Here is a 22,946-nt window from a genome sequence, read left to right on the forward strand (position 1 = left end):
TTAATTCCTCCCAGAGTCGCTGCATTAATTTGATAAAGATTTTTTAACAGCCATGGTTTTCATAGCAGTGTGCACAAGATGAGTAATCTGTCATTTGAAATAAACAATCAAGAGACCATACCAAGCTGTTATCCCGTATCTGATAATGCTTTCAAAAACAGCAGTGAACATGAATTTCTGCTGAACTCCTTAGACCTAGAAACCTCAGAGCCATCAGTCCCTGCTGGTGTGCACCGAGTGTAACACAAACATAAACATCTCCTACATTTGATAGATTCAGAAAACTAACACATTGTTTTGTTGCTGTTTATTGTTCTTAAACTAAACAGTTTTTTTTTTAAACAATGTAGAGGTAATGTAAATCACTACAACCTCCAAATCAGCTTTTCATAGAGATTGTGACCAAAAAAAAAAGAAAAGTAATATCCGCTGTAATTAACTCACAATAACAACAGATGTAGAAACATTTAAAGCAAAACAAACTGAAGTGATCATGTTGACTGTAATGTTGTAACTTGATTCAAAACAAACTTGTAACATCATGTTGCCATAAGAAATCACAAAAACAGCTTTAATTCTTAGCGTTAGGGTTAAAATATTATAAAGGTAGTTCATGATGTAACATTTACAACCGTAATATACAGCAGGTGTATAGAAAAACAAGTGCTTTCATCGCTGCTCTATCTTGAAAAAGAAGTAGATTATCAGACATGAAGCGGCCTGAATATTTGGTCAATTTAAAGATTTGGTGAAATTAATGTAGATCTACTCTTCACAGTTTGATGTTGGTAGTTCATAGAAGTGAATATGGTTTAGGTTGGTTGGAATTTTAAACATATTTTCCATGAAAACACAAGTACTGTTACTAAATACATACCAAACCTTTTTCATATCATAAATAAGAAAAGCAGGAATTTACATATAAATCCCTTCAGATTGCCTCTATAAAGAAGTTTTTAAAGGCAGATATGAGGGATTTATAGGAATCAGTTATAGATTTTAGCTGGATGCTTTGCCTCAGACACTGAATTCATCGTGTTCCACATAAAAGTGAAAGCATGTTTGACCTTTCCAATAAAAAGCAGGATGTTAAGCTACAACTCTCAAGCTTGGTTTACAGTCAGGCAGCTGTTATCATCAAACCTTCATAAGCAGTTATTCGGAGAAGCCTTTTCCTATAATGTGGGAGAAACACAAACACCCAACTAAAGTTTTACTTCAATTAACCTCTGCAGTCTCACTGTGCAGTCTTTTTTTTTAAACTTATTTTGCAAGTCTGTAAGCACTTGAAATTACTACGCTGTGCCAAAATCTCTCACTTTCAAAAATAAAAAACAAGAAGAAATAATTAAAGCAAAATGAAAAAAAGAAAAACTGTGATCTGTAAACTGCGTCTATCAGTGCACACAATCAGTACTCCAGGATTAACACATTGCTGCATCCTGCTCCAAAAACAATCATTACCAATATTTTATGAAGTTGAAATCATGAAAAAGACTAACTCTTAAATCCTTAATTTTCTGCTAGATATTCATGGAACGAAAGTCACTCTGAACTGTCACTTTGGAGTCTTGTATTAACCGCTCATGTGTTTGACACCAAACAAATGAATTAGATGCACGGGGTAAGAGGAGGAGACAGGCGTTTCAGCCTCGCAATAACATTCCCTAAGAAGTGACGAGCAGATCACACAGTAGTAGTTCTAGGCACAAGTCTGAAAAACACACACATAGTATCAACAGGTCCTAATCTTAAACCAGCACAAGAAAAACAAGACTTGTGTCTAAGTTCAGCTAACCTGTGAAAGAATAAGCTGCGTCACACAGAGTACATTTCGGTCCCGTTTCTGACTTATTTAGGTCACATTGGTAGTAAGTGGTCATCTCGCTCCTCTGGCTCTTCTTCTAACGGTTCTGTGGCCACGCCCCTGTATGCGGGAGCTTCCTCTCGATTCCTTGACCGGCACACAAAGTCACAGCCATCCTGTAGGAGAGGAGAGTTAGATAGTTATACTAAAAAAGCAACTTCAGTCTAATCTTTTAATGACATTATTAATCAAAAACTGGAGACTCACCGCTGTCAGATTGCCAAGCTCCACCCAAAAAGCATAATTGGGGAATTGCTCCATCCCTTTGGCGCCAACAATCAGTCTCTGGTAGAGGAAACCTCCAATGAGGTAGACAGCCACAATGCAGAGGCCACTGAAAGAGGAGAGGGCTCATGAGCACAGATCATTTAGAATAGCATATTACTTTAAGATCAGAAAGGTTTTTAAGCTGTATAAGACAGTCTTTACGCACATGATGAGTATGATGGATCCAGGACTGAGCTTGGACTGCAGAGGTGGACAGACTGCATTGGAGTCCAGCTCAAAAAGGTAGAAACAGTCTTGTTCCCTCTCCCTGTCTTCCAGCACCGTCCCGATTTGGCCCTGAGAGTGAGATGGAGCAGAAAAGGATAAATATAAACCTCTACACTTAACTAAACTGCACATTTGTAAGATAGTTAGTATCCTGTGTTGTTCTGCCTTTTATTATCTTGCTTGTCTGATACTGTTTTTTGTGTATCTGTTGTTGAGTTTGAAATATTTTAAAGGCCCACCTAAGAACGAGCATTGCAAATAAGCTTAGTGTATAATTGCTGTGGTGGCTGGCAATAGTTTACTCATTATTGTCCCTATACAAATAAACATAAAATAAACACATGTCAAACAAGAAACATTAGTAAGACATCACAGTAAACTCTGGGGCTCCTAAAGGCTTCACATTCTGCAAAATGTACAGCATGGTACTTCAGTATACAAGCGGGTGCCGCTAGGTTACCCAGGCTTAAAATTTGTAAGTAATGGGTTCAGATGTTGAATGTGGTGTATTTCTTTTACCACGTCCATGTTTCTGTTGCAAGAGATCATGAACATGGCTCTCCTCTTTTCCTTAGAGCAGTGGCCATCGTATGTTTCACCATCTCTGTAGATTAACATCACCCAGTCACCTACAAAAGCAGTAAAGAGTAAAATCAGACATTTAAACAGAATATTGTTCTTAACCACCCTATGCAATAAGACCGAAGTTCAAAGTACTACAAACAAAAGAAGACGAGTTCTTAACACTAACATCATTTCAGGGACTTACTTCCTCCGTACGCTTGTGTTGCATTGTATGAGCCGATCACCGTTGGTTTCCCGTCCTTATTTTTGTTGTCCAACTGAACTACCCCGGCTCCTGGAACACCCCATGCGTCCCCACACAACTGGAACACGTATGTGTAACTCTCAGCTTCCTTGGTGATCTCCAATGTAAAGCTGTCAACATGAGAACAAATCACAGTGAGACAGATGTTGGAAGAAAAAACAAACAAAAAATGAAAATACAATACAAAAAGGCTAAATGCTTCTGCCATGGTTAGTTGACATAAGGAAGTAGAGCTGACTTCTGTGGGATGACAGGAAACCCCAAAAACATATGAATGTCATATGGCTGAGTCACTTCTTACTTTTTGTGTGCGAGTGGCTCTAGCCGATTGAGGACTTTCCGTTCTGATTCAGAGTCAGAGTACAGTTTACAATTCTTGGTGCTGTCGGTGGTGTAAACTCCACTCCCACACAGGAGCAGCTGAAGAACCAGAGTCCACCTCGGGAAGGAGCCTCCACTGAGTCTGTTCGTCACCTGGTACATAATGACATTGAAAAGAGATTACTGACGTCATCTCATTTATTACCACTAGCGATTTTCTTATTCACACACTTAGTCTGCATTTAAAATAAGGGATAAATGCAACACAATTGCAAACAATTTTGTTGCAATTAGATATTGTAGGCTCCAAGAGACGGAATACAAACGACACTAACTCATCGTGTTCATTGGTAATTACACTTTGCGAATGTGCATATTTATAGCCTTAACCAAACGTAGCTATTGTGGTGCAATATGTTCATGCAAAATGTCTGTTCATCCTCCGCATGAGGCAATAAGTTATCCTTAGAAACTGTAGAAGATGAACCCAGAAGAGGTGCACAAAGTTGTGGTGCATTTCTTGGTACGTTTCGCACTTACCTTCATGACGTCTTGTACTATCAGTGAGTGGGAGCACTTTTTTAGAAGTTACACTTGAACACACACAAAGTGACAGTCGCTTCCTCACGCTAACGTCGTTTCCTTGTTGACTTTAAGAGCATTAACGCTGCTCTATGTTGCGCAGTTAAATAAAGTGATTCTGCAGAAGGCGTGGAGTTCCAAATACTTTGTTGCTAGCTTCACGCTTTTCTGTTCTACATTTTAAACCGACTTTTTTCCCCCTAGAAATGTGTCAAGTGAGAGCATCCAAAAGGCTAGCAGCAGGCTAAAGACAGAAGCGGAGTGCGGAAGTGAAACCAAACACACACGCGTGCATGTGACCGTGCAAGTGAAGCGCGACCAATGAGCTTCCGATGAAGCCGCCCTGACCCGCATCAGCTGATCTGAGACATGCAGATTAAAAAGATGAACAGCGGAAATGTCTCTTTCTAGAATAGAATAGAATTACTTCATTGATCCCAAACTGGGAAATTGTGGCGTTACAGCAGCAGGCTATCCAAACACACAATATGAGTAAAAAACACAATGTTAACAAATCTAAACACAATATAATATTAAATACAAAGTAAATAAGTACAAAAAATATCAAAACTAAGAATGTGAATATATACAACCAGGATTTAACTAAGCATTACTAGTCTTAAATAGGAAGATTAAATATGGAAGATTGAATGTAAATGTGCAAGAACAGAGTCGTAAATGGTTGTAAATTAAATATGAAAGATTAAATGTAAATGTGCAAAAAACAGAGTTGTAAATGGACAGTATTGACATAAGTTAAAGTGCATGAGTGTAGACATATAATAAGCAGAAACTATACAATATAACGGCGAGTAGACAGCCAAATGAAGTGAACATGAGTGCAGGGATAATTTGTAAATTTAACATGTGCAGAACAGATTACAATATGGAGAGACAGATATTATCATGATGACAGTTCTCAGCTGTTGTACAGAGTTATGGCCTTCGGTAAGAAAGATTTCTTGTATCTGTCCTTGTGACAGGAGAGTTGTATCAGTCTGTTAGAGAAGCTGCTCCGCTGTTTGTCCAGTAGGGTGTGCAGAGGGTGATCAGGATTATTCATAATAGATAACAGTTTGTTCAGAGTCCTCCTCTCTGTCACCACTACAAAAGAGTCCAGCTTGCAGCCTACCTTCTACCTGTTAACTGTGTGCCACTTGCTCGTGTGTGTGTACCTCTGTACAAACACTACATTCAGTTAATCGTTGTTTAACTACATACATCTGGACCCAGCCATTTCCTTAAGACCCCCTTAAGTGACATATTTTTAATATCTTAAAATTATCCACAAATGCACTTACAATTGGAACTGTCTATGGGTGGGTTGAATACAAAGAAAAAAAAAATCTTTGTATTTTTATAAATTTTCCATCAAATATCCTACCCCTAATATTTCCAGTGAGCCTACCACATGAATTTATAGGCTATTTATAGTCTCTATATATATTTTTAGTTGTCTCATTGTTAAGAAGATTCAAGATTCAAGATTTGTATTTGTCACATGCTCATACAGATGTGCAATGAAATGTAAAGACTGTTCTGCAAGGCCATGCAATAACACTCAAATTACTAATACACATATATACAGTAAAATAGAATATAATGTAAAATTTAAAAAAGAAATATTTGAATATACAAAATATAGAATAATGTAAACAGTGTAAAGTGTCAGTGTGTAAAGTGTCCAGGGTGTCAAAGTGCAATGTGCAGATTGGAATGTGTGGTGTGTGCATCATGTAATCACAGTTCTGTTTATGTTTTTAACTGAGGAGAGTGGAGTTCACAGTCCGGGCAGCCTGATGAAAGAAGCTCTTCCTGAGTCTTTCTGTGTTCGCCTTGATGTGTCGAAGGCGCCTGCCAGAGGGTAGCCACGTAAACAGTCCGTTACCTGGGTGGTGGGGATCACTCATGATCCTGTTTGCCCTGGCTGTGCTCCTCTTTGTGAAGATGTCCTGGAGGATGGGGAGTGTTGTACCCATGGTACGCTCTGCTGACTTCAGCACCCTCTGCAGGGCTCTTCGGTCATGTACAGTGCTGTTCCCGTACCACTAGGTGATGTTTCCAGTCAGCACACTCTCCACCACTCTGGTATAAAAAGTCTTCAGGACCTTCACAGAGACTTTGAATTTCCTCAGCTGTCTGATCCGATAGAGGCGCTGCCTCGCCCTCTTCACCTGACTGTCTATGTGGGTTGTCCATGTTAAATCCTCAGAGATGTGCACCCCCTGGTACTTGAAGCTGCACACCCTGTCCACCAGCGTCCCATCAATTCTCAGTGGGGGGTAATCCCTCTGCTGTCCTCTCCTGAAGTCCACAATCAGATATGAAAGATATGAATAAAGCCATGCTAAGACGAGACAAGTTAGACTGTAAGGAAAACTGGTGTCGAAGCTGCTGTGGGGTACTAAGTATAAAAAGGTGCATAGAAAATAAATACAATTCTCAGCAAAGGAATATAAATAATATGCAAAAACAAATGTACACAATGCCATGAATTGAACATGTAAACAGCTAAACAATATAGCCTCTGTCTAGGAATGCTTTACGCTGAAGGTTAAGCCACAGTTTAATCATGTTCTCCACGTTAGGTGTAGATTTCAGTTTGCGACCCATTGCTAAGCAGGATAGGAACATTATCAGTGGAGTTATTTGACCCACATTTCTTGACAATAAATCCAGCAATTGTTGAAACATTCAAAACCACATTTGGTGGAAAAGGAAACTTGAAGAGATCCCCAAACTATTTTGGATACATAGGAGAGCCTAAAACGTTGTTTTAATAATTAATTTATTGATGTTGATGTTATTGACTTTAATGTGATTGTTTATGCATGTTGTGGTTCGTGATGTCTCTAAATCACCTGAACGAACTTCTTTATCTTCCATCTCTTACGACCTCATACTGTAATCCTTGACCTGAATTAGATGTGATTTATAGTGACAGTATGCAACATGAACACTCCAATGTAATGCATGCTTACCATCATCACTGCAAACTGTCTGTTCCACTTGGCACGATTTGTCAGACTCAGTAGAAAGAAACACCGACAGCTGATCAATATACATCCTAAATTAAAAAGTTATAAAGTAGCAACAGGTGTGTTCCACAGTCACACAACCTTTGTGCTCTATGCACCACCGAGGCAAGGAGAGAGAGCGAGTGAGAGAAAGAGAGGGAGCTGTTGACTCAGGTCTCGTAAAAGCCGGATGATGCTAGTTTGAAACTTCTCTGTTGCCAAGCAACCCAAACATTCTCCCCACAGAGGCGCTGTGATTGGCTAGAAACATAGACTTACTCTTTTTGGTTGTTTGATTCAGACCTGATAAGAACTAAATACAAAGGATGGCGCACACAGACACAGATGAGAAGCTGTGTGAAAGTTCAAACATAGCCTAGTTTGATCATCATTTTTAATATAGGACAGGGTTTACGCAATACTAACAATTTGTGTTGCACCACCTGCGATAGTTTCAACATCGGCTTAAGTTGCAATTTCGATCTTACACCTAGCCAGTTTAGGTGTCCTCTTTAAATTATGGTTGTCGTAGTGTATTGTTTGAATGATGGGATAATCTGGTGGTTGAGGACGAGAAAAGGGTTTAACTGCTGTTCAGTGTTGTCTATGGGTCCTCTGCGAGTTTACATCCCTTAGAAATGCATGATGACTGTTTTTATTCCCTCTTTTGTTTTATATTAGCTGAGGTAATTGAATCTGTCCTTTTATAGAGTACTGTTAAATAACCTTATGTTGTAGTTGACAGTTTCTCCACTCCTTGTCAGTGTTGTTATTTCACACTCGCTAAGGGTGTTAAAGGCATTAATGAAAAGGCTATTTAATAATTTACCTTTGTTGCTGTTTGTGGATTAAGGGCATTTAACAAATGTTTTTTTCAGCTGTTAGTGTGTTAGGTGTGTTAGGAGGAAGGCAGCACTGTACCAAACACTTCATTAAGACAAATGATTTTCTCTGATCTGTCACACAAAGTTAAAAAAGTAATTTCTGTGACAATATTTTGATTAGCTTGGACGTTGTACTCTACTAAAGATGAACCTTGTGTTTCTGTGGTGCAACCAAACAATGACACAACTTAAGTAATGTACATTCAGCACTCTTTTAGAGTCTTCAACAGTACAAAGCTCATTTTCTATGCATGCTTTCCTCATCCTTTCAATGTAGCCTATCTTGAGACTTTCAATACAAACTACCTTTAACCTGCAAACAATCTGACCAGAATGATTCAGCTGAAACAATGCCTTGTCCTTCTAATCATAGTCCTTTTTTAAATTCTCTAAAAGAACTGATAAAAGTGACAAGATTAACGAAAAAAGAACATCAGGTTTCTGAGTGTGGTCAGGCACATTGTTTTCATTTACCATAGGTAGAACTGGCTTAGTATCTGAAAGTATATTTTAGCATATTGTTTCCATTTAACACAACCCTTTTGTACCTAGGGAAACATGTCTAGTTGGATGAGATTAAAAAAACACTTATTGTATTCACTTACGTACATGGCAGGATTAAGATGGGAGGATTGACATCACTAGCTAATCAGTAGCTAGCTAAACTAGTCCACTTCAAACTAATCAAAACAGTGTCACTAAATACGGAGCTACAATGAATTTGACTGGAAACAGTGAACGCAGCCACCTGGCTCTGTCCAACAGGACTGACTTTAAAATATGTTAGTGAATTTTGATACATTTAGCTCCAACCAGGCTAGCTGTTTCTGTGTTTTTAGCTAAACGAATCCGCTGGAGTCTGCTATATATTTAGAGACAAGCTTGGTAATTTCCAAACAATGTTAAACTAATAGCCTGCCTATTGAAAGGGCCAAGCTAAAACTGAAGCCCCTATCTATGTGAAGTGATTGGACTTAGTGTTTGGAAACATCTCTGTGTATGAAAACCACAAAGAACCTAAATCCTCACAGTACAAGTTTGAAAATAACAAGCTAACTTGTTTTGGTTTCCATAGTTTGAGCAAGTAGTTCTTAACACACTTGCTGCTTTAGATGGTATATTTTTTATATACATTAATCTATATTAAAAAAGGCCCTGCTCCTAATAATAGAAGTCTGTAGGCCTATATAAAGTGAGTAAAGGCAAAGTAAATGGAACCTGAGTTGTGTTGAGCAGTACAATGAAACAAGGCAACATGTGTGGTTGAAAGGTCTTCATGTGTGTATTTAGTAATGCTAATGTCCTGATACTCCACACCTATCATCTCAGGTCCCACCAATCAACATAGGAGAGAACCTCATTGTTTTACAAATCACAAACTGATCATCCTTGAAATGCCCCTTCCTTTGGTTTCCTGCTCTGTGATTGCTCAATGTTGTAATTTTTTTTTTTTTTTTTTAAATCTTCAGAATGTTTGAGAGAGTTTGTGTTTCCCTTTCTTTCCCCTCTTTACTACCTCTCAGGGGAATGTAGAAAAGTTTTTATAGGCTTCAGTAGGCTCTCCACTATTTGTGTGTGCTCTCAATCTTCACTCTCTGTCTGTCTCCCCTCCCCCAACTCTCCCGTGTGCTAGCACTGTTCTTACCTTACCTGGTCTGTGTGTTGTGCAGACACACCCGACCTATCCATGTCAACCAATCGTGGCTCAGAGACAGAGAAACCAAGGAGGTGTACTTCCTGTGTTATGTGAGAGAAGAATGGGGCAGGAGAAAGGAGAGAATAAACTTTTTTTTAAGTATTTGTCATCGGGGGAGTCCACACAGGCGATCATGTCAGCAGCAGAGGGGACGGGAAAAGGACTTAAGTAGTGGAGTCAAAATACTTTAGTTTGATTTATCTGCCTTCAGTTCACTGTTCACCTACTGCGACTGAGAGGAGAAGACAGAGAGAAAGGAGGAGGAGGAAGATAAGTGTCAATCTGTTCAGACTTGTTTGGGAATTTGAGGAAGGAGGGGAGAGAGAGGCAGCAAGAGTGAAAAGCAAGGAGAGCTCAGGCATAAACATTACGTTTCGTAACAAGAGTTAAAGTATTGTTAGAAAAAGAAAAAAGAAGTTTGGAACTAGTTGGAAAAAGGAGGACATTTGCTGTGTCATGTAGACTCAAGTGTGAATGCAGGGAATACATTCTTGTGAGTTGCGCAATCCCATGCTTTTGATTTGAACTGGACTTGGGGAAGACAGCAGATCTCCTTCTGTTCAGGTAAGTTGTTTTATAATATCATTGATGGATTTCTGACTGGCACACAAGCTATGTAGATTGCCTCTGGTTTTGACACAGACCTAGATCCAGCTTAGTTGTGGCTTACATGTTACATGCCGTGCCTATGTGTCACAGGCCCTCACTTTCTGAAAGGCTTCTTTTGGTGTGTGGTGCTTTGCAGGTCTGTGCTGCATTCTTGTAGATCTGTACTAGGGATAGAGATCTGTACTAGGGATTTTTTTTTTTTTTTTTTTTACTTTTGTACTATTAAGTTACTGTACAACGAGATCCACCTTTCATTTTCACACTGCCTTTGGATCCAAAGTTCAAGTGCGAAGATGAGCATATTGGATGACATTAAAAAAAACACAATAAAAGGCTGAAATGCTCAAATGTTTAACAATTTTATAGAAGTAACTTTAGTAATATGACATGAGATAATGTAAGATAGATATGAATGAATCCCAAAACAAGTTCTGTTACCAGGTATGTCCAACTTCAGAGTGCAAAAAAAGTGTAATGCAAAACAGCGTCAAATACACATTAAATACAAAAAACATCAAGGTTCTAAAAAAGTCTTAAAGGGATGACTGTTTAATTAAAAAAAAATCAAGCTAAGAAAGGGGATAAATAGAAGTTTAAGTCTGAAGTATGATATGTAGTTTTGAAATGTGTTACCAATACCAGAATCTTCTCATTCTGCTTTACTTTACCCCTGAAACAAGACAGACAGACTGTCTGGTTTCTAACTGGGTGAAATGTGCTGTTTTTGTCTTCTAGGGTCTCCAAAATATGACACTATGGGGACCAAAAGGCCCAGCTGCACCCTCTTTGACACATCTAACATAAACACATCAGACCACAAGCTCCAGCCCGGTAGGAAAGTCTCCCGTGATCCGAGTCCCAGACTGGCGATGACCGCCCGGTCGGAGCGAGAGAGGGAACGAGAAGAGGACTGGAAGAGAGAGAGACATGCAGAGAAAACGAGGGACAAGCAGAGATATAAAGAATCTGACCAACGGGAGCGATATTACGACAGAGATCGAGCTCCTGCGCCCAGGCCGAGAGAGAGGGAGGGAGAAAGGAGACAAGCAGATGACAGGAGGGGACACGGGAGGCCGCTGTCAAATTTAGAGTGGGAGTCTAGGAAAGAAGAAGAGAGGGGGATGAAGAAAGGCGACACGTTTCCCAGAATGAGAAAAAGCAGCCCAGATAGTGGAAGAAGAATGACATCCTCAACAGAGATGAATGAAAGAGGGGAGCGAAGGCAGAGAGAGAGGCCTAAAAGAATAGATGGAGACGAATGGGAGAGGGAGAGAGAGAGAGCATGGCAGAGAGACAGAGACAGAGAAAGAGATGAGATTCATAACAGGGTGAAGGAAGATGGACGGAGACCTATTGAAGCGGAGAAGTCCCGGCCAAGGCAAAGATTTCAGGAGTCTGGCGTTCATGACAGGAGGAGAGATGTGGGTGATACATGGAGCAGAAGAGAGAGGGATGAAGGTAGAAAAAGAGAAAGGCCTGATGTGGGAAACAAGGAAACCAGAAGACCTTCTCCGAATAGAAGAAGAGAAAGAGACATTTACCCAGAAAGGAAGAATGAGAATAAGAGAGACATAAGGAGTGAAGGAGACAGCGATGAGAGAGAGCTGAGGAGGGAGATAGTGAGGGACAGCGAGAGGGAGGAGTTGACATATCAAGAAAGCAGGAGTGAGGGGGACAACAAGGGCAGAAAGGAGAGGGGGAGATACAGGGAAGAGGACGAGCATAGATACAGAGACAGAGAGGCGGATCAATCAAGGAGAAGGAGAGTGGAGAAAGAGAGGGAGAGGTACAGAGAGGCAGACAGAGGGAAAGAAAGATGGAGGGATGACAGAAACAGAGAGTATGAGCAGAGGAGGAGCAGAGAAACAGAAGACAGACAAGCAGATCCAAGGAGGGACGATACGACAGGCAGGAGAAGCCGAGCCCAGAAAGAGACAGCTCCTAGGGTGCCTCCACGAGCGCAGAGCAGCGGCGAGTGGAGCAGCGACATGGACAGCGGCGAGGTGAGACACAGAAGAGGCCGAGACAGCTGTGATGAGAGGGAGCCAGAGAGAGAGAGTGTAGAAGAACAGAGAAACTCGGAGAGAAGTCAAAAGGAGCAAAAGAGAAGTGAACGAGGGGAGACGGCGGAGCAGAGGAGGATGTGGTTAGAGCCGCAGAGGGGCAAGAATAGTAAGGAAGAATTTGAAGACGGAGAGAGACACTCGAGGGAGAAAGAGAAGAGGATGGAGTCGCAGGCGGAGTGGGAAAAGAAGGGGTGGAGAGTAAAAGGGGAACCAGATGAGAAGTACCGTGGAAGACATGGGGGGAGGAATGAGTACAGTAGAGACATGGAGAGGGAGTCAGAGGGTGTGAGTGTAGATGGAGAGGAGGTGGGTGAAGTCGGGAGAGAACTAGATAAGAGAGGGAAGGAACTTCTGTCCGACAGCGATGGAGGGATAGAGGGAAGCCGGTGGAGGGATGCAGAGGGAGAGAACATGACGGATAAAAAGGAGGACAGTGGCAGAGAGGAAGAGGGTGGGAGCAATGATTGGGCACGCTCCGGCAGTGAAGAAGGAGGAAGTGAGACAGGGTGGAAGCTAGAGAGAGATAGAACGCTGTCAGTAGAGGACGGATTTTTGACCGTGGATGAGGAAGATGAAAGGGAGGAAGAAGAAGAGTTTAAAGACTGTCAGGAGTCCTGGGAAAGTGCAGGGTCGTGTGATGGGCACTCACCTGTTGAGTTTCAGGAAGTTAACGAGAGGGAGGAAGAGATGGATGATCGGGAGGGGGAAGGGAGGGAAAAGCAGCCAAAGTTTGTCTTCTGTGTGATTGGGCAAACGTTGCCCCGGTCAAAGACAAAGGACATGTCACCATCACAAGTTGATGAGAAAAAGGGAGTGGAAAGAGATGACAGCACACAACAGGATGACATGAATCCGACCCTGAGCAGAAATGACGACAACCCGATCATCGACAGCCAGGGCGCAGAAACATCTGACATCAGACACAGGCTGTCATCAGATCGTCAAACTACAGAGACTGGAGAAGGAGCCAAGAGGGAAGTGGAGAATCCTTATGAAGAAATTGGGACCATTAAAAGAGACTCACAGACTGAAAAGCTCCTCATAGAGTGGAGAGAGAAAAACAAAGGAGGGTTGGAAAGAGAGAGCAAGAATATTTCGCCAATCCCATCCAATCCCTACCCTGACACTTTCTCTCAAGTGGATTTCAACCAAATTCAACCAATCTTGGAAGGGCTTAACACTGCAGCGATGAGTCCGGAGGAAGTGGAGGCCATTCGGATCCGAATGAGCGGCGCGTGGAGCATGTCCGAGGAGCCAAAGCGGCATTCCCAAGCCCCCCACCTTAAATGGGCCAAAAGTGTGGTGCGGGAAATCCTGGGACGCTCGGAGGAAAAGACTTTGGAGGAGCCTGCTGCAGAGGTGCGAGAGGAGGAGGTTGAAGAGGTGGCTGTTGTGAAGTCGGACCGGGAGCACTCAGAGCTCGAGCTGGAGGAGGAAGAGGAGGAGCCGTTGGAGGGATTGAGAGGTATGGGGCAGCACCGAGCCGACATGCATGCTGACCAGTTCTCCGCTATGCATGGTGACACATCCACATACACTCACTCTGACACACTGTTAGAAACAGGAAGGAAGGAGGAACACAAAACGGACCAACAGACTGAAGGAAAGACAGATATAGAGATTAGTGAAGAGGTGGGCGATGAAGATAGAATGCGAGAATTAAGGGAACAAGCAAAAAGAAAGAAGGAAGTGGAGATGTATTTATCTGTGAGCAACACGCTGTACAAGCCGAACAGCTGCCCCATTCTAAACTATGACACAGAGTCTGACCACCTTTCCTGTATAGAGGATGAGGTGCAGGAGGTAGCAGAGAGAATAGAGGGGAGTGAAGAAGAAGAAGAAGAAGAAGAAGAGCAGGGAGTAGAGCCAGGTGAGAAGGGTGCAGCAGTTGAGGAGGAACAGATTAAGGAGGGAGAGGTTTTAGCGGACGGCGGAACTGGCGGAACGCTGACCAGCAGCTGCAGTTTCCGAGATTTGGGTCCTGAGGCTCGATTACGGAGAAGGGGCATCCGTAAGACCACTGAAAGAAGAAACGGAGAGCTTGTAGAAGTGGAAGGAGAGGATGGTGTTGGAAGGGATCGCAGAACCAGAATATTCCCGGCAACAGGTAAAGAGTGGAGATGGTGGATTAAAACACTGGCTTTTAATCAGTTCCAGAAATCAACATAACTGCCTAATCTTTGACTTCAATTGATTCATTTCTTTCTAGTTTCTCTTTTCTGTCGTCGAATCAGGTTGACTTCCTTCAGCATCGATTGCCCACAGAGGATATTAAAAAAAAAAAAAAAAACTCTAAATGAGGTCAAAAAAAACATCATTCGTGTGATTTCCTCCAACCACAGACAATCTTCCAGTCATATCATCTGTTTTGCGGTGCGAGAGATTCTTGCATCATTTTGTTGTTACATCAACACAGAAGCAATAATCTCAGGCAGACATCGTCTAATAAACTTGTTCAGTGGACTCACTACTTTCCCCTAAACTGGAAATTGCGTCACACTGTTGTGGTTACAGGTAGTGGGTGGAGAGAAGTGGAGGAGGGGAGAGCAAGGAGAAACAAGTAACATGAGCTAAAAGGCTCGGCTTGATCCTGATATGAGACATTGCATGAGACACACGAGTCTAGGAAACACACTAATATTTTCTGTAATCCTGATTTTAACTGGGTTTCTGGGTTAACCAACTTTTATTTAATTTATTAACCCATATTTATACGTTTTTGTTTTTATTAATTGTTAATTTATTCAAACCATCACTGTAGTTCACAGACAGGTATGCTTTTGTGTGACATTTCGACGAACGCATACTTTTTTATTCCAGACGAAGACGATCGGAGTAAAAGCTGGGGAGAAGTCGAGCTGAGGTGAGAGAAAACCTTCTCAAATAACACCTTAAACTGTTAAACAGCAAACATGTTAAACTACATTGTGTACAGTTCTTTAATAAAATGCGTGTCCCTGAATATAACAGTCGTTGTTAATGGTGGGGTAATGCTACATTTGTGTTGTTCAGAAAGGTCAAAGACATTTTAAATCACCTGGAAGAGTTGTTTTTCTGAAAATTAAGAGATCCTAAACTCAAAAAAAGCAGTCTCAGACAGATTTGACTGATGTAAACAAAATGCTGTTGTCACTCTTCTTTTGCATTGTAGGAATGTTTTGGACACAATCGACAGGCGGAAAAGGAACTCGAGGTTTTTTAGTGAGTATCTCATTTTTACATTTTAGTATTGTTTGTTTCAGGTCACGCACCTTCTAAAAGTACAAATGCTGGTACGGATGACTTTTAAAAATGTGATTTTGACGCTTTAATATTATTTTCAAGTATATATTTTTTATTATTTTTGTTGAGAATATAATTTTTTGGCGCATTTCTTGACTTCACTGAATAGTGACAGCTTAAAACAGACTGTTAATGTGGAATGGAGAGTGGGGATAGCATGCACCATGTGACTGTGATTCAGATCTAACCATTGCCACTGCTGTTGGAAATTAGCACTAAATGTTACGTGCTCTAGCTGGTCAGAAACTAGGAAGCCCTTGACTCATTTGGAAGTTTTACCGTGTTGTTTCAGTCTCAATCTTAAGATTGATCATTTGGAAAAAAAAGGATATGTAGGCGACCCAGTGATGCTCCTTCAGATCTTATCTACTCTGGCTGAGACCAGAAAAAGCGTGACGTGGTTGAGCATTTCCCTTTAGTCTGCATGATTCATCCGTGTGTTAATACATCCTCACTAACTGTTTAGCTCTAATGTTTGCTCAGAGTTGAAATGCAACACACAATTGAATAGAAATCTGTGCTCACTTTACAGTTGGCTCACACCCTTTCAAAAATGAAACTTTAAACAAGTTTTATGGCAGTGGCTTCCTTGACCTATGATTCACGTTGATATTGCGAGAAATGGGACAGGAGTGTGTGTGCGTATGTTGAGTGTGTCTGTGCAAGCCACAGACAGGTTTGTGCAGGCAATCATATTCTCTAACTTCAAGGAAAAACAGCTGCTGCTGCAACTTTGCATTCCTACAAGTATGTGTAAAAGGAATGTCAAGTGCAAACAACTTCCCTTGGCTAAAAGTGATCCTGTCTGTAGCTCTCTGCTTGTCTTTGCTTCCTGTTGTATTCAGTGATTTTCTGTTGCTACCTCTTCTGTTGTGCTGTCTGTCTTTCTTTAACTTCTTCTTGTCCTCCTAGATGCTGCCCAGCTCTACCAGCAGTACAGTGAAGCCGCTCAGAACTTTGAGATCCTGCGCCAGGCTCGCTCCTCAGATGCCATCTCCATATGTGAAGACCTCTCGAGGTCTCCTGCTCCCTCGCCTCCTCCTGCCCACAGACCCCTACCTCCACTACCTACCTTGCCGCACCCCCACTCCTTGTCCCACACAGCCTCCATCACCAGTGTTAAAAACTTGCCTCTCCCCGAGCCCCCAAAAAGAGAGGGCAGGCCTTCCTCCCCACGTCTGTCCATCTCTCTCAGCAAGACGGCCACACTGTGGAGGGAGCTGCCGGGCGTTACAAACACCACCGAGCTGGAGGGTCTCACAGAGGACCAGAGACGACTACAGGAGGTAAAAAAATACAAAAAAAAACAGACTTCTACGCTTGTGAAAGTCAAAAAATGTAGTTTTATTGCAGAACATTCTTTAAACAGATGGTGAGAAGAACTTTGCCTTCCTTTTCGCTGAATTTTTGGAGGCCAGAATATTTCTACAGTGATATCAATAAACACATCCTTTAACTTTATATGAGCACGCCTGTATCAAGATCTAATGTCTAACAAAGAACAGGCAGCATTATATAAAGTCCCACACAAGTAAAACTGAGGTAAATCCTGTCTACGACTAAAAGACTGACTGTGTTCTTTGACTTGTTCTGCACTTCACATTTTTATCAAGCTTCTATGAAGAACTTTAGATTTGATTACACAAAGATTTTTGACCCGTAAAGCCAAAATAGTTCCTTTTATGTCCGTTAAATATCCAACAGAGGAATGAAAAGCAGAAAGGTTTGTGCTTCACTCTTTTCTTGCACAGCACTGTTGTCTTAATAAGAAGAGGCAAGCAAAACATGCAAATACGTGTTTCACTATCCCTTCAGCTCCACTTATCTGTTCACTTTAATGTGCAGGAGTTTAAGGTAAAATTTACTCAATCACAGTTTCAAGTGAATCACAGCGTCATGCTTTTTTCCTCTTTTTTTTTAACAAATCGTTTGGACATCATTTCCCATCAGCAAATTAATTTTCTCTTTCAATTTTAGGTTATTATCTGGAAATGGTGTGATTTACATGATTCAGCTTCAGACTGTTATTTCATCACACCTCTGATTACGTAAAACACATGATGTATATATACAGGCTTGCGTCATAGCAGAATAACCCTCCCATCAAGGTTTTGTTAAGTAGAACAGTGTCTTTATCAGGAAGACATGATTGAGTAAAGATCTTGTGTTTTCCTGTAACTGTAGGTGTCCACTTGTAAACTTTGAAACAGACGCTTGTTTTGGCTGCAACCCTTCTGCTTATTGTGAAATCTCCTCTATTAGTCACATCCTTGAGAAAAGGGCCCAGATTCCAGAGAACTGAAAAACTGAAATAATATTCTTTCATGTATCGCTCTGCTTTTTTTCCCCTTCTAGGTGAGATTTGAAGTAGTGACCTCAGAGGCCTCCTACTGTCGCAGTTTGGACATCGTTGTTGAACATTTTGTCAAGTGCAAGCAGCTGGGGGCGCTGTTGTCCACTCAAGACAGGAACTGGCTGTTTTCCAGGCTGGCTGACGTCCGTGCCATCAGCCACAGGTCAGAAATGTTCCACATTATAGAGAGCCAGTTCTTTATTCAGAGCTAGATTTGCATCAAGATTTCATTAAGTGATAATCAAAGCTATTTATGTCCCAAAAAAGAAAAAGATTATTAAATTATCATTGTTTTTTTTTGGTTTTAGTTTTTTATCAAAACTGGAAGAACAAGTGGAATCTGACATCATGCAGTTTACTGTGTGTGACATCATCGCTCGCCACTGTCAGCGCTTCAAAATGGTTTATGTGCCCTACCTCACTAACCAGTCCTATCAGGACGCCACCTACCAAAGACTCATGTAAGCTATTCAGTCCAACCTTTTTAAGTTTTCGTTTAAAAAAAAATGTGTATTTTTGAGGATCCATTTTTTGGAATGTTTGTAAAAGATTGTAAAGAAGCAGGAATGTTTTGTGGAGGAAATCTGATTTCCACTTGCATTTATTTGTAATCTCTACTGTACTGTTGAATCTTCACCTTAAATTTTTTCTTTTAATTCCAGGAACAAGAATCAAGGGTTCAAGCGGATTGTGGATAAACTAGAGAGGAGTCCTGTGTGTCAGAGGCTTCCCCTTCGATCCTTCCTCGTCCTGCCCTTCCAAAGAATCACAAGAATTAAGCTGCTGGTTCAGGTGTGTGTGTGTCAGTGGTCTGTCTAGAACTATCTAATGTTGATTGTTCACAAAAACAATCTCCAGTCTTGTAACCTGTATCTCACTTAGCACGCACTCATCGTTTCTTTGCAGAATATTGTGAAGAGAACAACTCCTGGTACTCCAGAGGCGACTCAGGCCATCAAAGCTTTGAAACTTCTGGAGAAGGTACATCCACATCAGTAACATTTACCAAATACTTCAATATTTATGGAAAAACTTCCTGGATTTTTTTTTGGAGATTAACCAAGATTCATGCTTTTCTTTTTTTTAGTTGATTCAGGAGAGTAATGACAGCATCACTCAGATGAAGAGCATCGAGTCCCTGGTTACTCTCAGTACTAAGGTGGACTTTGAGTGTAGGGTAAGTAACCACTAACATAGCTGAAGTAAAAGCAGTATAATCAGAATGTGATGATATGGGTATTAAATGAGCTTAATTTAAGGTCCACAATAATTGTAAATAAACTTACATTATTATCTTTCGTTTCATAACTTCTGTCTGTTGGTGTGTTTTACAGACTCTCCCTCTGATCAGTCAGTCTCGGAGGCTGGTGCGAGAAGGGCCGGTCACTGAACTGATGGATTTCTCTCTAAAAGACACGGAGAGGAATATTTACATGCACCTTTTCAATGACTACTTGCTACTCTCACTACAAAAGGAGTAAGTCAGCAAACATGTTAAGTATGTTCAGAATAATCCATCTCTCCCATTATTGTTTTGCTACATCCTGTTTTCCTTCATTTCTGTAGTGTCTTATCATCCCCTCCATCTTATCACAGTCCCTCCTTCCTCCACCTCATTTCTCTTCTTTGCTGCCTGTTTCCTCCAGAGGGGGGCGATTCACTGTGATCGACCATGCTCCTGTATCAGAAGTGCGTGCAGAGAACTGTCGTGTTAAACTCCACTCTCTCCAGAAGAACCTGATCCGGCTGCACATGTCCAACAAGGCCCTGCTGCTACGGACTGACGCACAGTAAGAGACTGAGACTGTGGCAGAGAGCATCTGAATCTAAAAGTGAAAAAAGTTTGCTAATTCCTTTCTTTCCTTCAGGAGTGATAAGCTACGCTGGATATCGGCTCTTTCCCGGCCACACCAAGAAGTCGATTTTTCTGCTGCACAAGGTGAAGTATTTCATGCATTTTGTAGCCTTAACAACTGGTGCAGTCACATACATGCATACATTTTCACTTAAATTCAGACATTACGGGCGGCTGTGGCTCAGTTGGTAGAGTCGTCGCCTCTCAACCGGAAGGTCGAGGAGGGTTCGATCCCCAGCTGAGCAACATGTCCGATGTGTCCTTGGGCAAGACACTTAACCCTGCATTGCTCCCTCTGCTTCGTGGCGGTGTATGAATGGATTAGTGTTGTACTTATTCTCTGATGTACGTCGCTTTGGATGCTAAGTCAATTGTAGAATTGTAGAATTACTCGTAATCAATATATCCAAAGTTTAATCCAAAATGTAACTGGACTGGAGTTAGTTGAAGTCCTCAAAGACGTTTTGGCTTGGAATTGCTTCTTCAGTCGTCAAGTAGAAATGTTGATTAGCAGTAGCAGGACCACTGAGAGCCTTCACAGACAGTGATCAGTTAAATGACCTGTGTAGAAAGCAGTACATTTCTTAGAGTGGTCTCGCCATATCTCTTCTCATACTGAAAATATTAGCAGCCTGCTGGAAAAAATAACATGGTGGTGTCAGTCTGGAAATTTCTGATTATGACAAAATCCCCCACACTGCCAAAAGAACTGACTACACAGCCACTTCCATCTGGTTGCTATACAAATACAACCATATATTATTATTAGCACGATGTATGCAGTGAATTGAAGTTGAGATATAAACCCTGTATTTGATTTAACTTACTATTTGATGCCTTAAGGTTGTTTTATTTTATTCAGTGTGCATGTGAACAACCAAAAGTTGCAAAGACATTTTCTTTTTTTTTTTTTATTACATTCTGCCATAATGAGCATGAATGAAGCATACTATAGAACGGACAAATAACTTGACTGTAGATTTAACTAAAACTATTGTCTGTGCTTACTCAAAAAAAATATCAATTTGATAGTCCCCTCAAACATTTTCTGTCATATGAAAAGTGTATTGTTAAAATCATGTACACACACACAGCCATTACATGCGATGGCAAGAATAACAGCCACACTCCTTTTCAATAATAAAAGCCAAATTAAATGTATGAGTCAATTCCAAGTACCTGGTTTGTGTGTGCCGCCCCCTGGAGGGATTTAATCGGGATAGTCATCTATGCTGCTCCTCTTAAGTAGTATATATAACAAAATATATATGAGTAAACTCTGTTGAAATTTTCACAAAATCATGAATGAACAGTGACACTGCTAATAAAAAAGTATTTTGTGTACAAAGTGAGCATAAAATTACATGACTGACTTTTTGACACGTTAACCCCAAATGCAGTTTGTTCTAAAAAAATAAATAAAAAAAAACAACTATCAGGACCTTAACAAATACATGTTTAAAGACAGCTTTGTTTTTATTACATTTATGGAGCTTATTAGGGAATGTATATCAACCCCAAGTCATGCTTTCTGTAATGTAAACATTATGACCGTAACTGTAGTGGAGACTCTCACTTACCACTGCTAATAGGAAAGAGGATGTCCATTGATCACTGAAATTACATCTCTGACTATGTTTCCATTAAGATGTGATTTTTAAGTCTCAAAAGGCTTTTCACAGTCAGGTGCATGTTAGGTGGAGGGAATGGCATGATTTCTATGTATTAAATAGGACAATAAAGGTTGCACCACCTTTGCACATGTAAAAAGAGTTGTCAGACACATTTGTTGACTGCAGGACTGGACAGTGCTGTAAAAACTATTTTCACTCAACTTGTTCATGGTCTTGAAAAATGTAACTTCACTCCCTAAGCATTACTAAATTACACTATTTACTGTTTCTCTGTGTGGTCTTTTATGAGTTTGTAGGTCTGACCTCTCATCTTTTATCTGTACAGATTTTTCACAGATGCAGTGCATTCGAGCCTTTGTGGCTCAGCAGCCTGATGAGTTGTCCTTGGAAAAAGCTGACATCATTCTAGTGCACCAACAGAGCAGTGACCGTAAGACCATCACACTACTTCCCTGGTTGAACGTGTCATTCGATTGTGCAATATTACGTTGTAAAACTAACCTGAACCTATCACAGAATGAGCATTGATTAATTTTGTGTTGCATCATTTCATCTGCACAGATTGTGTTCATCATTTCATCTGTACAGATTGGGTGGAGGGGACCCGACTGTCTGATAGGCATCGTGGATGGGTGCCAGAGTCCCATTTGGATACGATAAGCAACTCTAGAGTCCGACAACGCAACTTGTCAGATGCTCTAAAACTGACAACGGCTACAGCTGCTGTTTGACCGTGACACTCAGACTGGGACTAAAGAGAGAGCGACCTGAATGCACCACAAGGATAAGACTGTTATTTTTCTGCAAATGGCTGTAAAAGGGATGACACACATCCAGTGCTCCAAATAGGAATATCTGCTGTAGAACTGATCGCAACACAGCAGAAATTGAAATGCTGTGAAAGTGCAAGTGAGTGATGCATTGAGTCTCATTTGTTTCACTCACTGAAACAATAAATTGTTCTCGTGCAATGTTTGGAATGCTGAGGTCTGCCTAACGACAGAAAGAAAGAAAGAACATTGTGACTATTAACTGCATACTATGATACATCAATAAACTGGTGTTTTAAAATAATAGTTTAACTTACATTTTAAGCGATTTCTCCTATTCCCAGAAAGGTTAGTTTGGGAAATGTGTTGTTATTTGTGTATATTGAACAGGATTAAATGTTGGGTGAATGATGCATGTCTAATGAAGAGTTTTACCAGATGAGCTAACAGAAACAATGTAAAATGTAAAAGACAATTCTAAGATGTACAGATCTTTCAAGGTAAGGACATTTCAATAATTTCAGCTTGGTGACAATAAAATCATATTTGAAAAAAAAAAAAGGCATTCCATATTAAGAGTGAACTGCGGCTTATTTTCTATTAAAAAAATGTGTTTCAGAATCAATTAGGAGGAAATCGTTTACTAGTGTTGCACGTTGACTACCGTGCGTCTTGCTTGGATTAAT

At 40.8% G+C, this 22,946-nt stretch overlaps 2 protein-coding genes across 2 annotated transcripts; one reads left to right on the forward strand and one right to left on the reverse strand.

Moving 5' to 3' along the window:
- Positions 1 to 292: 292 nt before the first annotated feature.
- Positions 293 to 4,317, reverse strand: m6pr (mannose-6-phosphate receptor (cation dependent)). The gene is made up of 7 exons (XM_061049307.1): positions 4,053 to 4,317; positions 3,493 to 3,665; positions 3,132 to 3,301; positions 2,882 to 2,991; positions 2,301 to 2,431; positions 2,075 to 2,201; positions 293 to 1,983 (listed from the first exon to the last, which is right to left on the reverse strand). Exons 1-7 carry the CDS (start codon positions 4,056 to 4,058, stop codon positions 1,861 to 1,863), a joined length of 840 nt encoding a protein of 279 aa, XP_060905290.1. The 5' UTR covers positions 4,059 to 4,317; the 3' UTR covers positions 293 to 1,860.
- Positions 4,318 to 9,811: 5,494 nt separating this feature from the next.
- On the forward strand, positions 9,812 to 22,821 carry arhgef5 (Rho guanine nucleotide exchange factor (GEF) 5). The gene is made up of 15 exons (XM_061049195.1): positions 9,812 to 10,255; positions 11,036 to 14,473; positions 15,187 to 15,229; positions 15,518 to 15,567; positions 16,561 to 16,934; positions 18,004 to 18,164; positions 18,310 to 18,462; positions 18,664 to 18,793; positions 18,908 to 18,982; positions 19,089 to 19,178; positions 19,336 to 19,478; positions 19,648 to 19,791; positions 19,870 to 19,940; positions 21,816 to 21,920; positions 22,079 to 22,821. Exons 2-15 carry the CDS (start codon positions 11,056 to 11,058, stop codon positions 22,219 to 22,221), a joined length of 5,100 nt encoding a protein of 1,699 aa, XP_060905178.1. The 5' UTR covers positions 9,812 to 10,255; positions 11,036 to 11,055; the 3' UTR covers positions 22,222 to 22,821.
- Positions 22,822 to 22,946: the final 125 nt, after the last annotated feature.

This window comes from Labrus mixtus, chromosome 11 (assembly GCF_963584025.1).
Source record: "Labrus mixtus chromosome 11, fLabMix1.1, whole genome shotgun sequence".
NCBI lineage: Eukaryota > Metazoa > Chordata > Actinopteri > Labriformes > Labridae > Labrus > Labrus mixtus.